Source organism: Tupaia chinensis, unplaced genomic scaffold (assembly GCF_000334495.1).
Source record: "Tupaia chinensis unplaced genomic scaffold, TupChi_1.0 Scaffold000182_1, whole genome shotgun sequence".
NCBI classification, from domain to species: Eukaryota; Metazoa; Chordata; class Mammalia; order Scandentia; family Tupaiidae; genus Tupaia; species Tupaia belangeri.
This window is the reverse complement of record NW_006159657.1, coordinates 9,118,069-9,134,510: the sequence shown is the minus strand read 5'-3', so window position 1 is coordinate 9,134,510 and position 16,442 is coordinate 9,118,069. Positions and strand designations below refer to the sequence as shown.

The window sequence follows — 16,442 nt, the reverse complement described above, 5'->3', positions numbered from 1 at the left end:
CATAGTAGCCAGACGACGACGACGACCGAGACGACGACGACGACGACCAGGAAGACGACAACTGAAGAGCCTGAAGAGCTGAAACACCGCGCAGTCTCCAGACGACCCTGAAGATCCTGAAGAGCTGACACTGCATCGTCTCCAGACGACCTGGGAGACCCTGAAGAGCTGTAACACTACATCGTCTCCGGACGACCCTGAAGAGCTGTGATACCGCGTCGTCTCCGTGCTGCTCACAGTAGACGACGCGACCCTTAAGAGTTGTGACACTGCGTCGTCTCTGTGCTGTACCGTGCTGCCCACAATAAACAGACGATGCTGTCGTCTCCGTGCTGTAACACTACGCTGCTTGCCCCGGCTCTCACTCCTTCACTCAAGAAACCCGTTCGGCTGTCCCCCCGGGTCGGGACACCGATCCAGTGGATATGCTAATACCCTAACCTGCTAGATCAAAGGATTGGCCTACTGTCTTAATCTACTGGGTCATTGGAAAAGTCAGGACTTACTTTTTTTTTTTTCAAGAGGTTTTTGCTATAGGGCGCGTGCGCTCGCCAGACAGACAGACAGAGACAGAGAGACAGAAAGCAAGAAATCACCACCCCAGCTGAGATGGCCACGCCGCAATCCCTTCTCCATTCTCCTCTTGGGATCTGGGGCACGCATGCACATGCGCCCAGTGTGAGTTTTAAGCCACAGGGTCCGGGACACGAACTGCGGTCAACTACGTGGGAGTCCAGCGACATAGCCATTACACTAACTGCTGGTTCCCAACACAGGAATTCCTTTCTCACCATTCTGGAGGCTGGGAAGTCCCAGATCAAGGGGTTGACAGATTTGGTGCCTGGTGAGGGCCCACTTCGTTTCACAGGCGCTGCCTTTCTGCTATGTCCTCACACGGTGGAAAGGCAAATGAACTTCTGTGGGTTTCCTTTATAAGGGCACTAATCCCACTCCTCACACCACCCTCCTGGTCTAAGCACCTCTCCAAAGGGCTCATCACCTAATACCACCACCTTCGGGGTAGTTCTGGAGAGAAACATCAGTCAAACCTTAGCACCAATCTTCAGATTTAATAAATAATGCAACAAGTATTCAGCAAAGTGGTTCTATCATCTGACCCTCTCACCAGCGGCGTGTGAGAGTTCCTGGTGCTCCACATTCTCCTCCACACTTGGTATGGTCAATCTATTTGACCTTTCCAAACTGCTAAATGAGTGATGGAGCGATTTCCTTTTCTCTGGTTGGGTAACAGACACTTCCTTGCTTCCTAATGTCTCAGGCTGCAGAGTACAGAGAGAGCCACAGCTGCCCCACTAGCGACCTGTACTCCAGCAGGACGTGGAGTCCTCAAAAGCTTCATGGGAAATGTGTATTCCAAAAAAGCTATGCATGGATTGCAAACTTTTCTGTACCAAATAAACTCATACCAAACTCTACTTTCTTTTGAAACTTTTAGAAGTCCCTTTGTGTATGACGTATGGCAGTGACTCCAGAATCACCTGGGAGCTCTAACAAAGGAATTCTGGGAGGGCCAGCAGGTAACATGATAATTAAAGGCACTGGATTCCTGCATAGCCAATCACGACTCAAGTCCTGTACCTGGTGGCTTGAAAATCACACCGGGCACAAGTGCATGTGTTCCCAAAATCCGAAAAGGAAAATGAAGAAGGGACTGCAGCATGGCCATTACACTGGGAGGTGACTTCTCACTTTCCCTTTCTCTCTCCCCCTCCAGAAAGCACATGTACCCTTAGGGAGGAAAAAAAAAAAAAAAAAAAAAAGGAATCCTGGTGTCCCATCCTGCAAGATTAACTCAACGAGTGTGGGCCAGTGATCTGTATATATATAAAAGCCCCTTAGGTAATCCTCCTGTACTGCAGTTTAAGACACCTGGGCCTTCTCTTGCCAGAAGAAACAGAACTGCTGTGTTCAGGGACTTGGGGGTTGGGGGCAGCAGGCAATAAGACTGAGTGCAAGACCCCTCACTAGTATACCTACATTTTCACAGGGACAAAAACTGAATACAAAGGAAAGCATCTCTAGAGGGCTCCCAGCTGGTGGAGGAAACACCATGAGGGGAAGACAATTCTTCCATGACTATAAAGTCAAATGATGAACAGAAGTTTCACTCCTAGTAACTTCTGGGTCTCTTTTTATTCATACTCAAAGTATGTACTATAACTCCTCCTCCACACACAACTGAAGAAATAATAGCCTCTGCTGAATTAAACACCAGGATTGCATAATACGAACTTTTTTTCCTTCTGTAAAATTTAATTAAGGGTAATGGCAGAAACTTCCCACTGAAACAAAGAACTCATCTTACCTTTTTCAGATCCCATGAACAGATTCTGTAGAGACACAAAAGATTAAATACTATCATTAATATTTTTAAAATCTAGGTCAATATGGTCATTTCACAACAAAACCATTTACTTATCCAAGTGAAAAACAAAAATATGTTTTTTTAAAAAGGGAAACATAGGTCACTAAGTGCCACCAGACATTCAAATTTCTACTCAACCCGGGGCTCTCAAATACTGCAATGTTTGACAGCAGAGTCACTGGGAGAGCTGTTTTAACTTACTCTAGTCAGGCAGTCCCCACCTAGGCCAATTCAGGCCAGCTAGCTCTCCCTTCTCGAGGACTGTCCTGTGAGTGTAGGATGCTAAGAATCACAGCTAAAAATTAACTTGATATGGGGACGGCAGGTAGCATAGTAGTTAAAGAGCTATACTCCCACGTAGTCGACTACTGTTTGAGTCCCAGAGCTGGAGGCTTGAAACACACACTGGGCATGTGTGTGTGTGCCCAACATCCCAACAGAATGGAGAAGGGACTGTGGTGTGGCCAGCCCCCTGGAGGGGGTGATTTCTCATTTTCTGTCTCTCTGTCTCTCCAGTGAGTGCATATACCCTATAACAAAAATCTCTCTCTCTCTCTCTCTCTCTCTCACACACACACACACACAAAACTATGCATTGCTCCCCCCCACCCCAAAAAAAGAAGAAAAAAAATAGTTCAGATTTTGCCTGTCATTCTGCTCAATGAATACATGCCCTGGGAGAAAGAGCACGAGGACAGGCCCAGTGGCAGAACCTTCCCAGTGGCCGTCCTCCCTGGCCACAGCCCTGACTTTTAGATTTCTCAGCTTCCCTTGCACCTGTGTATGAGCTGTAACGACCTTCAAGACAAATGTAACTATAAGTGTTGAGGAAGACTCCAGGAAGACCCCATGAATGAGAGATGGTGCAGCTTTCTTTTTCTTCCTCTGTTTACCAACTTGGGTAAGAGGCAACACGAAACATGGCAGAGGAGCAAGAAGGAGCTAGAACCTTGATGACCCTGGAGTTGCCAAACCATCCCTGGAATGCTCACCTCAAGACTTCCTTTCAGTGGAAGGAGAGGTACATGTCGCTCGTGTTTACATCATCAGGGGGCACTCTGGTCAAAAGCAACTGAACCTGATCCCAGCTAACACAGGCAGTCTGCCTCCACTGGGTTGGTCTCAGCCCTCCTGAGCTTTTCCTTACATGAGCAACTTGCCACATCAGGGGTAAGTTTCATACCCAACACACACCCCCAGCCAGAAGCCAAATGCCTCACCTAGTAATGCCAAAGAATTGGTGACCTTGCAGTTCTAGGATCTCGAAGGTCCCCAGGAACAGGACTCCACTATTCCTGGGCTTTCTCTGAGCTGTGTCATATCCCTGATTTTAATACATTTTCTCTTTCAGAGAAACCAATCAGCATTTTCTCCCAACTAACATGGACATAATAAGTGCAACTTATAGAGCCAAGGAGTTGGGGCAACATAATAAAAAAATTACTAGTGACTATGAAGTACATCCTGGGTAAAGGGGCACTGATACTCACAATAGACAGCTTCTCTGTAGTTGTATACCGGGCAAGGATTTCTCCCCGTTTGTTGGCCCAAGGTTCAAAATCCGATCCAACAACAGAGTTATCATCTCTATCCCGTTTCTTCCTGGAGTGGTCCTAAGGAATGGCAAGACAATGTCTTCAGCAGTAATATCATTTTAATCTTAAAAAAACAGTGTAAGCAGAAGGCAAACAGTCTTTAACTATGGACTAAAATAGATCTGTCTCAGATATACTATGATAAAATAGATTTTCAAGCCATTTCATCACAAATGGCCAATAAACATACCAAAAAATGCTCAAATTCTAGGACTAGCCGGTGGCATAGTGGCTAGGGTGGCTGAATCCCAGTTTGGGTCCTGAACCTGGTGGCTTGAGAAACACACCGGGAACATGTGCATATATGCCCAAAATCCCAAGAGGAGGCTGGAGAAGGGACTATAGCATGGCCATCCCCCCCCAGGGGGTGATTTCTCATATTCCCTCTATATGTCTCTGTCTCTCTCCAGTAAGCATACACACCCTATGGCAAATAAACAAATAAATCTAAAAAATAACTCAAATTCCTCAAAAGTTAAGGAAAGGCAAAGAGAAAAAAAAGACCACATTTCAACTATGAGAATTAAAGTGATTGTAAATATCCAGGCTAATAAAAAGTAGGGAAATGGGCATACTTCAACACTGCTGGTGGTCATGTGCACGTTGGTAGTGGTAAAACAGTTTGGTGGTGGCCATCAAAACCTTAAAGACATGCCTTAGGCAAGTAATGAACTTCCAGGAAGCCGTCCTGCAGAAGTCCTCACATATGTACACCAAGTATGTACGTTTAGGGAACATGGTGCACCTCCGTTTACTCCAGCAAAACCCAGAAACCATCACTTGTGTGTATATATCAATAGCAGAATGGCAAACAGCACATTTCTGCATGTGGCTAAAGGTCACATGTTTTCAGACTGGTTGCTCTCCACACTGTTGTCATTACATTTATGTTTAACTATTTATAGAAACACTCTGAAATTGCTGTCATAAACATCTACAAAAACACTGGGTTGTTGGAAAAGATGTTGATGCATCTTTGCATAGAAAAACAGAAAAAATAAGTCAAGACTTTTCTGGCAACCCAATACAAAGAAAAAAATGATAGAAGAACATACATTACTGTAGGGAGCAGCCACATCTGAGCAGCACAATGGTGACATTTAAACACAGGCAGAAGCACAGTTCTTTGGGCTGTCACTGCAAGACTAGCAAAAGCCATTAACAAAAGAATACGCTGTCTGCCTCTGTGTCAAAACTGCAAGGCAGTATTGGTTAAAGGAAACTGTGTTAATATATAAAAAAAAAAAAAAAGGCCTGAGAAGATAAAACTCCTATAGGACTGCATGGTGCCAGAGGTTTCACATCTTCAGCACATTAACATCCGAAAACAACTGGCTTTGCATTCTGCTTCCCCTTTCCTCTTTTCGCCCTATAAAATAAACCTGATTACAACTCGGGCCACAAATGTCTCCATCAGAAGAGTCTGGTCTACCTGATCCTCGCTTTTCTCTATATGTGCATCTTTGCATGTTTATTTCTAATCCACAGCTGCTCCCACTCAGAAAGAACACATTTGGCCACATGGGTCACGGCACATTGCACTGATAACACTGATGATCTCCAAGGTGGAGACGGAATAAAATTGAGTGGGCTACAGGACTTGAACTGTAGTGTTTGAATCTTTCTAATTGCCAGAGGGTACATATGCTCAAGAGAGAGAGAGACAAAGGAAGAAAGAACCCCCACAGTACCTTCTCCTGTTTCTCAATCCTGTCAAGATCTGGGGCATGCACATATGCCCAGTGTGTTTTTTCAGGCCAGTAGGGCTGGTATTTGCGTTGTAATCAGTCATGTGGGATCTGGCTCCCTTAGCCACTAGACTATGGGACTGGCGCATGGTGTTTGACTCTCTAATCAAAAAGTAGTGATTACTATGTAATTATATAAAAAGAATTATACAAAGAATTAAAATAAATTTTTAAATGCTTTCAAAAAAAAAGAGAAGAAAAAGAAAAAGACTTCCAGATCTATATCAACCTCTTTCCAGCAATGTCCTCTTCTCTAAGCAATACTCTGTGGGTGTCTGGATGATTTGAATTCTTACAGCCGGAATACAGTTTTTCACTTGTACAACTTAAAAACAAAATGAAGCGGAAAACCCCCATCCCAGCACCCACAGAACCAACCACCCCAGCTGGACGACAGAAGCCGGGGTTGTTACCGTGGTGGCTGCCATGGTACTGGGGTCAGCAGTAGCTGCAAACATGGAGAGGGGATCAGTGCCATCGAGGACGCTGCTCAGTGGGTCCACCACGGAACTGGAGGAGGAGGAAGACGTGGACGAGGTGCTCCCCTTACGGCTCACTTTCTTTGTCTTTGATTCTGTGACCTGTGGGGACATTCGTGGAGATCAGCTGGAGTTCTCCTAGGGACGTTGCCCAGGAAACACTCAGGAGGTTCTTTTCTCTAGTTCTGCTAGGTGAATTGTCGGTCATTTGCAGCAGACACCAATCTGCAGGGGGTGCTTATTTTTTGTGACAAATTGGCATGACTCAGAATCACAGCTGTGGAGGAAGGGAAGGTAGGGAATGAAGGTTAAGGAGGAAGAGACAGGACTGTTATAATTCAGGAGACGATGGCTGACATCTGACCAGTATTTGGCCACTGGTCCTGCTTCCTGGCATGCTTCCTACAACCATTACAACCTCCCCAGTGGGAGGTGCTGAGAGCACCTTTGATTCTAACATTTGGTCTTTGACTCTAGTTCTTGCCACAGAGCTCGTAATCCTCAGAATTTCCAGAGTGATAGAAGCATCTTCTGTTCTAATGGGGAGACTCTTCGTCAATGTCTGGATGGGGACTTGTCACTGGAAAGAAAAAGCCATGATTGGAAGCTCAGATGCTTCACTCCCACTCTCCATTCTTCAGGAAGGGGAGAGGTGGGAATGAGTTAATAACTAATCATGCCTGTGCAATGAAGCCTCCATAAAAACCCCTACAAGATGGTGCTTGGAGAGTGTCCGAGCTGATGAAGAACACATCGAGGTGCCGGGAAGGTGGTGCACCTGGAGAGGGAAGGAAACTTCCAGTCCCTTGCCTACACTTCGTCTTGTGCACTTTGTCATCTATATCCTTAGTAATACCCTTTGTAATAAACCTGCAATGTGAGCACATGTTTCCCTGGGGTGTGTAGGCCATCATAGCAAATTACTGACTAAGGAGAGGTCCATGGGAACCCCAGCTTCTAAAAGATTAGGGGGCTAAGTTTTGGAGTCAGGTGAGATCACCTGCCCTCTGAGGAGCTAGAGATCAAGTTTAATCATATGCCTAAGAAGCAATCAATCATGCCGATGTAATGAAATGGTAATACAAATCTTAGAAACATAAGCCCAAAGGAGCCCCTGGTTGGTGAATGAGCTGATGTGCTGAGAGGGTGATGCCTGATTCTGCCAGCCATGTGGCTCTTCATCAGCTGCTCCTGGGTTGCAGCCTTTATAATAACATTGTCATCAGAAGTGTTGCACTATTCCATGTTCTGTGAGTCCTTCCAGTGAATTATCAAAACTAAGGGGGATATGGGAATCCCGTGTGCGGAGAGCAGCCAATCTGAAAACATGTGACTAAAACATGTGGCCTCTAGACTTATGCTGATATGTGCTTCCGTAAGCTAAGCTAGCAGGGCTATTAAAAAGCATCTACATACAAAAGCAGTACCTGCCTGTTGTCAATGGTTGTCTTCCTACTATTGTTGATACCCAATACCTCAATACTGCCCAGCATCAGGCTAAAAAATGTCACAAGCGTTTATCAAATTGTCCCCCAAAAGAAACAGAGAAATTCTATGGCGCCAGTCATTTTCACATTTTCATTCGATTTACGTCCAAAAACAACTGGCTTTGCATCCCAGTTTCTCCTCCCTTATTCTCTTTGCATTCCACTTCCTTCTTCCCCACTCCTTTTACAGCCCATTTTCCCCTTCCCCCATTTTCTGCCCTATAGAAGAATAAACCTGAGGCTGGTTCTGGTCACAGTTTCTCCATCAGAGAAGTTGTGCCCACCCAATCCCCACTTTTCCATGCTTGTGTGTCTGTGTGTGTTTGTTATTGCGTCTATTTCTAATCCACAGCCTTCCCCACTCAGAGAAACATGTTCACGCGCCCAACATGGGGCCTGAGTATGGGGAAAGAATCAGGTGAGTGGACACTCCTTGCAGCTGGCCGGTATTACTGAGTAAGGTAAGTTTCCTATAGCATAAAGTAAGAGTAAAAGAGAGATGCTAGAGTAGCTTACAAAAGCACATATCTCAATGTGTCTACAGGCCACATGTTTTAATCACATGTTTTCAAATTGGCTGCTCTCCACACCGTGGATTTGAAGCCTGCTGCTCAGAGGTGCAGGTGGCTTAGGGACCCCCATTTGCAGCCAATGCCTAGATTGAGGTCTCTGCCATTAAGAAACATTATGTTCTCCATGTTCACGGGCATCTGTCAATCACGCTCTCCCTGTTATGACAATCACTCGGTTTCCAGTCCTTACTAATGACAAAGTGCTAACCTAGCAGAGAGAGGCCACCCTCACCCCTCTTGCTGGTGTCTTTTCTTTTATAAACAAATTCACAAAGATGGTATTCAGGACAACATCCTAGACTGGTGATGAGAGTGGTTCTTAATATTTTAAATAGGAAAGTAAAGAAGCAAGATATAGCTTGTTAGCATGCTCAAATCAGGAATGATGTCATCCCATTCCCATGACAACCCCATGATAAGAAAAGGGGAGTAAAAATGATGGTTGGTTAGGCCACCATTACAGAAAGAGGCAGGAAACCGATTTAAATATGCAAAGGCTGCTACCACTGGTCAAATGGAAAGGCCCAGGAATACTGTCTGTAACTTTGCAGGAGAACCCCACTTGGAGAGACCCCTGATACAACTTACAGTTATAGGTTTCAGGGGGTGATAGTCCCCAAACTCCAACGGCACAGCTTCCAATCGGCATGATGCAAATTCAGCCTTGTAGTTCCTGTTCCTGGAATGCCTGGTAAACAGCACAACACAGAAACCAATTAGTTGATGGGGATATTTAAAACACAAAACTTTTCTGCTGAGGCTTCCTTGATGAAGGGTAAAGAAAACAGGCCACAGGACCAGCAGTTAGCGTTATGGCTATGTTGCTGGACTCCCATGTAGTCGACCATGGTTCATGTCCCGGACCCGGTGGCTTAAACTCACACCGGGCGCGTGTGTGTGCGTGCCCAAGATCCTGAGAGGAGAATGGAGGAGAAGGGATTGCGCCATGGCCATCCCCCCTGGGGGGGTGATTTCTCGCTTTCTGTCTCTCTGTCTCTCCCTGTCTTTCTGGTGAGCGCACGCACCTTATAGCAAAAACCTCTCCAAAGAAAAAGAAAAAAAAAAAAAAAAGACAACAGGCCAGATTGATGGTACAGCAGTAACACTGCTCAAATGAAGTTGGATCCAGAGGGAAGACTGCAGGTTTGGTTCCCTGGCTGACTACGCACATCGGGCACACGTGCCCACAACTCTGGCTGGCTGGGAGGGCTGGTGGAGTGCAGCTTGAAACTCTTTTGAGTGTGCTTCTATTTCTCACTCTCATGAAAGAAATAAACTTTTTTTTTTTAAAGAACAGTATTCCTACCACGACCAACAGGAAACAGTAAATAAAAAACATTTTTAAAAACTGTTTAAATGGGACCAGTAGCAGGTAGTGTGGTGATTAATGCACTGGATTCTCACATGGTTGACCACAGGTCAAATCCAGGACCTGGCAGCTTGAATTTCACGTGGGGTGTGTGTGCACGTGTGCCCAAAGTCCTGAGAGGGCAATGGAGGAGAAAGGATTGTGGGGTGGCCATCCCCAGGGCAGGGAAGATTTCTCACTTTTCCTGTGTCTCTATCTCTCTTTTGTGAGCACATGTAATCTAAGGGGGAAAATAAATAAACAAATGCTTAAATGTATATAGAGCTGCCAAGGCCTACTACCTTAGCACCCCAAGTCTAACAGTGACGGTAACTGGTCAGCTTTACCCAATATTCCCCACTAGCCAGGAACCCTGAACCTAGCCCAGCCCAAAAGATCTGTGCTCTCTGTACTTTCATTTCTACCCCTTTCTTAATAAATTTGGCTCTCAATGCAGGAAAAGAGGAGAAAGTCTGGTTAGTGAAAATGGGCCATTTCTACTTTTAGTTTTTTGGGTTTTTTTTTTGGAGAGGTTTTTGCTACAGGGCACGTGCACTCGCCAGAAAGACAGAGAGAGACAGAGAGACAGAAAGCAAGAAATCACCCCCTGGGGGAATGGCCACACAGCAATCTCTTCTGCTGCTTTCTCCTCTCGGGTTCTTGGGCACGCATGCACACACGCCCAGCGTGAGTTTAAGTCACTAGGTCCAGGACTTGCACCGCAGTTGACTACATGGGAGGCCAGCGACATAGTCATTATGCTATCTGCTGGTTCCTCTACTTTTATTTTTTAAGGGAAAAGCCTACCACAATATATTGCCCTCTGGATCATATTTACCAAATATATGCTATCTTCAGCTTCCAAGATATTGCAACTGAAATCACCTATGTCATATTCTTCCATACTCTCTCCAACCAAGAATGCTACCAGCTAATTCCTGCTATATAAAACAAACACAACCCCAAAGGATAAATTTGAATCATAGTCATCAACAGTCAAGATAAAGTTTAGAACATATATTTTTCCTCTTTTCCAATCACTCCCAACTTGACCAATTGTACAATTTTCTGAAAGGTTAATTGAATAGAATGTATAGAAAATTTAATCTGACAACTTGGACACCAATGCTTTCCATCCCTATAGGACTGACAAATCAATAACTGAGAAAAGCATGAATCAAGATGGCTTCATAAGCAACAATCAAATAACAGTTCTCATTATATACCAGGCTCCAGGCCAACTCTTGTACCTCCGTTACCTCATTCAGTCAACCCTGTGAGGTAGGTGCTTTGGTTATACCCATTTTACACAAGGAGAAGCTGCGGTTCTATGTGCTGGTAACCTGTCAAAGGTGGCAGCTGCAGTGGTAACAACAGAATCAATAGTTCTATAGATTAACTCTAGGTCATCTTGAGACTTTATTTTTTTAAGAATTATTTTATTTAACTTTATTTTAATTTGACCAGAGAGGGACAAAGAGAGAGAAAGGGAGAAAAAGAGAGAGAGCGAGCCACCAGGTCCGGAACTTGACCCTTGGTCGGCCATGTTGGAGTCCAGCGCCCTTAACTACCATGCCACACCACCTGCTGACCCCCATCTTGAGAACTTTAAACATTAAGCAATTGTCTACTTTTCTTGAAAGGACCGACCTTTGAAATGAATTTTATTAAAAAAAAAAAAAAAGCTCGGAGAAGTGGTTTGTTGGGGGGGAAAAAATGACTGCTTCTGCAAACAGATTTGGGGGGAAAAGGGTGGGGAACATTTTCCCTTCCTGAAAGTCCATGACAAACTAACACACAGTACTTTCATTTTCTATAATTTCTTCCTTTATTCCACAAATTTGCTCTGATCTTTAGCATTTCCTGCAGTTTGTGACATTAATGTATTTTCTTAAACCTGGCCTTTGGTAAGGCTAACAGTGACATCTAGTGGACATCTTCTCAAAACTCCCTACTTTTTTCTTCCAGTTAACAGTTGACACAATTGGTTTGAAAAAAAAAAAATCTCCATCAATCCAACCCCCAACAATGCAAAGGGCCCACCTGGCTCCTGAGCAGATGCCACAGAAAAAAAGGCCAACATTTCCCACTCCTGGCTAGGTCCAGCCCTTGGCTACTCAAAATGTGGTCCACAGATCATAGCAACAGCATTCCCCCAAAAGTGTTGAAATCCCCAAAACTACAGAATCACAATCTTCATTTTCCCAAAATCTCCACATGATTTATATACACCATAAAGACGGCCATCTCTCTATTTTTATAGTTATTTACTTCCAATATGAACACACATAAATCCTATTGTGATTTACCAAAAACATCTTATGCTAGAAATACCAAAATCACTAAACGCTTTTTGCCAGCTATTTATTTATTTATTTATTTATTTTTTAAAGTGTGCTATAGGGCATGTATGTTTACCAGAGAGAGACAGAGGGAAAAAGTGAGAAAGCAAGTCACCAAGTCTAGGACTCAAACCGTGGTGGTCCATGCAGAAATCCAGTGCCTTTGGGGGCCTGGCAGGTGGCACGGTGGTTAAGAGCACTAGACTCCCACATGGCTGACACGGTTCGAGTCCTGGACCTGGCAACTTGCTTTCTCACTCCATCCACCTCATCCCCTTCTCCTGCTATGTCTCTCTCTGGGCAAATTAAAATAAATAAATAGGGACCAGCAGTTAGTGTAATGGCTGTTGCTGAACTCCCATGTAGTCAACCAAGGCTCGAGTCCCGGACCCGGTGGCTTAAACTCACGCCGGGTGTGTGTGCGTGCGTGCCCAAGATCCTGAGAGGAGAATGGAGGAGAAGGGATTGCGGTGTGACCATCCCCCCAGGGGGTGATTTCTCGCTTTCTGTCTCTATGTCTCTCTCCGTCTGTCTGGCGAGCACACGCGCCCTATAGCGAAAACCTCTCAAAAAAAAAAAAAAATTAAAAATAAATAAATAAATAATGCCCCGGGATGCAGAGGTTCAGAGTATCTTCCTGGATTTTCTGATTACAAACTCCTGATTAAACTCATTGAAACCAGGTGCTTCTGCTCTGGCGCTTGAGTAGGTCCAAGAAAACTCAGGCTTGTTAAATAAAGTCCAGAGGCATCCAATGGTGTGTTAACTGTCCAAGAACTGCTAAAGTCTCTTAACCGCTAGACAGGTACAGGAAATGAGGGGAGGACAACTGCTTACCAACGGTAAAAGCAGGAGGCTGTGACCCATTACACTTAAGGTCTAGGGCTGTACATTCTTGCATGACTCACTCACTCATTCATTTATTCATTCAATGCAAGTTACTTCACCTCATTTGAAGACAAAGATCAGAAAAGTATCTCCCTTCCTACAATGCAGGAGAGATCTCACCTCCCCAGTTAATCCCACCATCCCCTGCACAATTTGCACGAGTTCTTCATGCTCCCATCTCCCTTCTGTAGACCACAAGAGCCCAACCGCCATGTCAGCATGTCAACTTTGGCACTTTTGCTTCCCTCCCGCAACATGGTCCAAGATCCGGCAGGTGGTGTGGTGGTTAAGGGCGCTGTATTTTCACCTGGCTACCTCAGTGGTTCCTTTTGCTTCCCTCCTGCAACATGGTCCAAGATCCGGCAGGTGGCGTGGTGGTTAAGGGCGCTGTATTTTTCACCTGGCTACCCCAGTGGTTCAAATCCCGGACCTGGTACATTATTTCTCACTTTTCCTTTCTGTCTCTCTTTGTTCAAATTAAAAAATAATAACAAAAGGGATTAAATAAATAATTCTAAAAAAAAAACAACTTCCTCTCCGAAGTCTCCCCCAGCCCCCAGGTGGGGGTTAATCACTCCCCTCGTTATGCCTCCTCCAAATGTCTCTTTGGACATGTGTGTGTCTGTCTGCTCCAGCTCCTCAGACCAAGGAATATGCCTGAGGACCCTGCACACAGTAGGAGTGGCGGCCGCGTTACAGATGACAAAAGCTGGTCTCATGGCCCGAGTAGCTCAGGAAGGCGACCAACAGCCAGGTCTCCCGGGGCAGGGCCGAGTCTGCCATTCTCCTCATCCAGCGCCCGGGAAACTCGAGTTTTCTTTGCAGGGGCGAGGGGCGCTGGGCCCGGGAGGGAGCAGACGGTGAGAAAAACCAGAGCCCACCGGCGGGCTGCAGGGAGCTCCTCTGCACCGCGGCAGAGACCGGGGGTTTTGCGGGCCACACAACTCGGGGACGGGTGGGGGACCCCAGAACCCCAAGGAGAGGGCAGTGCACACTCGCAGAGACAGGGAGACGCAGAGACAACTACGGACAGCCCGTGCCCAAAACCCACCCAGCGGGGCTTCCTTACCAGGGAAAGACGGCCATCTTCCCGGTCACATGACCGCCCGTTCTGGGGCCGCCAACCCGCTTCTTCCCTCCAGCCGTCCGCCGGCGCCATGACTGTGAGGGGCGGCACCCGGGGCCCGCCGTCCGCCGGCGCCATGACTGTGAGGGGCAGGGCTGGCTGGCACTGAGCCAGGAGGTTAGGGCGTGAGGGGCCCCTGGCTGCCCAACCCACTGCGCCCCCTAGGGGCGGAGAGGAGTGCGGACAGCGGCCGAGCGAAGTCGCTAACCGCCGCTGCAGGTAGAAAGAGGGTCCTGGGGTCCAGCCTACCCGTGGTTGTGCGGCTAACTCGCTGATTGGCATGGGCAGGCCACGCCCCTCCAGGCTCTGCCCTGGGTGCTCGGGGGCTTAGGCATTTGTTGTATCCCCCTCCCAGGGCTAACAACCTGGGCGTCTCAGGTTTGCTCATGTAGGAACTGGAATTTAGCTGGAACTGAACCAAATGGGAAATTGGGGTTAGCATTGTGCATTTCCATTCCATCCACCTATGTGCGGTAGTGTTTTCTCTACTTTTTAAAAATGTGGGTGGGGGACCAGTAGATAGCGTAATGGTTACGTCGCTGGGTTCCCATGTAGTTTTAACTGCGGTTTGAGTCCCAAACCCAGCACCTTAAACTCACACTGGGTTCGTGTGCCTGTGTACCCCAAAATCCAGAGAGGAGACGGGATTTGTGGTGTGGTCATCCCTCTGGGAGGTGATTTCTCAATTTCTGTCTCTTTCTGGCGAGTGCATGCACCGTAGATCAAAAATCTCTTTAAAAAAAGAAGTGGACCAAATAGCTACCAGACCCTAAATGAATTCTGTGGGCCAGGTGCTGTGCAAGCACTTTGCATCCACCTTTTTTTTTTTTTTCAAACTTCTGAAATAACCACTGCTAGCACCTGAATCAGACTCCAAACCAGAGTAATGGGAGAGACTTCACCACAGGGCAACTTCTGAGCTTTTTTCCCTTTACAGTGGTCTTTTCTGATTAGAAACAGGTCAGAAAAAAACACATTCTCAAGAGTTCTTCTGGAAAAGGTAATTTAACATACTTTCAACTCTAGTTTTGCCCGAGTCCTAGTTTCTTCATCTGTGCAATTAGGATAAATCTGACTCAGATGAAGGGAAATGATTACCAAGTGCCTGACACGTGGCCAGCACAGTGGCAGCTGTACTTTGCTGCAGGCACAAGAATCATATTATACTTTGATAATCTTTGTTTGCAGACTCAAAATTCCATGAAAATCAATCATAAAGCAGTGCTTCTCACACACGTGTACACTACCCACCTGGGCATCTCTTTAAAATATCACCTCTGAGTCATAGATATGGGTGGTCCTGGGCTTCTGCATTTTTTCCTCTATTTCTTCCATGAGAGAGATCAGCCCTCAGCTTCAGCTGGCCCTGGTTCACTGGCATGCTGGTGCCTGGCACGTCCAGGGGTCTCTGGACACAGACTCAGAATCTTGCCTCATGGGTCAGCCTTGCAGTGTTAGCAGTACTGCTGTGTCACCAGCCAGCTCCACCCAACCCTTCACTTGTATGAAGGCCCCAGGTGGCTCTGCTGCTGGTAATCTGTTTCATGCAGGATTGAGGCAACTGGTGGTGGTGGAAGGGTGCTATGTAATTCAAAGGCCATGGAGCAGAGCTGTATCATGTGCTCATGTTCAACCAAACCCAAATATTATGCACGTGAAGCAAACAACGAAATCATCCTGCAAACAGATGGTTGAATTTACGGAACTGCAAATAAAGAATTTTTCCCTCCATAGCCTGAGAAGCAAAGTCATGATTTTGGGGCAACTCTGTCAATGTCCTCAAGAAATCAAAGAATTGAGAGGCACAGAGAAACACTGACAAGAGAACAGATTAAACTAAATGCATAACTGGGAAAATGGTATCTTATTGTCAAGGATAATTTTTGTCAAACAGTGTTTGCCCACAGGGCTGTTGGTAGAACCTGACCAAGGATGTGATTCCCCTGTACCATATTGCAGTTTGATTTGCTGTATCCAATGACCAAAGGGCTCCTTTGTTTTATTTTTATATTTTATATATTTTATAATTATTTTTATATCCTGTATAGGTACCCACAATGGTCCTTTGGAGATAAAGCATTGTAACTCCATTTCCCATTTCCATATGTGTGGAGGCTGCACACCAGCGAGTATGCCAAGGCCATGCCAGTGGAAAGTCCTGCCCCAAGGCATGGCCTCGGCACACTCGCTGATGCACAGCCTCCCATACATACACTTAGGTTTTTGCCATTGAGTGCATTCACTCGCCAGAGACAGGTAGAGGGAAAGTGAGAAATCGCCCCCCTGGGGGAATGGCCATGCTGTAATCCCCTCTCCTCTGTGGAAAGTGAGCATCATGTTTTCTCAGATTGGCCACTCTCCACACTCCTCCATTCTCCTCTAGGGATTTTGGGCACCCATGCACATGCACCCAGTGTGATTTTCAAGCTGCCAGGTCTGGGACTTGAACCAGTCAGCGATGTGGGAGTGCA

At 46.0% G+C, this 16,442-nt stretch overlaps 1 protein-coding gene across 4 annotated transcripts in view; it reads right to left on the bottom strand.

The window, feature by feature from the left end:
* VPS35L (VPS35 endosomal protein sorting factor like) overlaps positions 1–13,990 on the bottom strand; it is a 143,579-nt gene extending 129,589 nt beyond the window's left edge. For all 4 annotated transcript variants that reach the window (XR_003549098.1, XM_027771090.1, XM_027771088.1 and 1 more), the window contains exons 1-5: positions 13,915–13,990; positions 8,856–8,955; positions 6,143–6,310; positions 3,877–3,999; positions 2,327–2,351 (exon numbers count right to left, since the gene is read on the bottom strand). Coding sequence is in view for 3 of the 4 variants with exons in the window: in XM_027771090.1 (XP_027626891.1) it covers positions 2,327–2,351; positions 3,877–3,999; positions 6,143–6,310; positions 8,856–8,955; positions 13,915–13,931 (433 nt within the window). In the remaining variant the exon portion in view is untranslated. The remainder of the gene's footprint in view (positions 1–2,326; positions 2,352–3,876; positions 4,000–6,142; positions 6,311–8,855; positions 8,956–13,914) is intronic.
* Between the last annotated feature and the right edge of the window lie 2,452 nt (positions 13,991–16,442).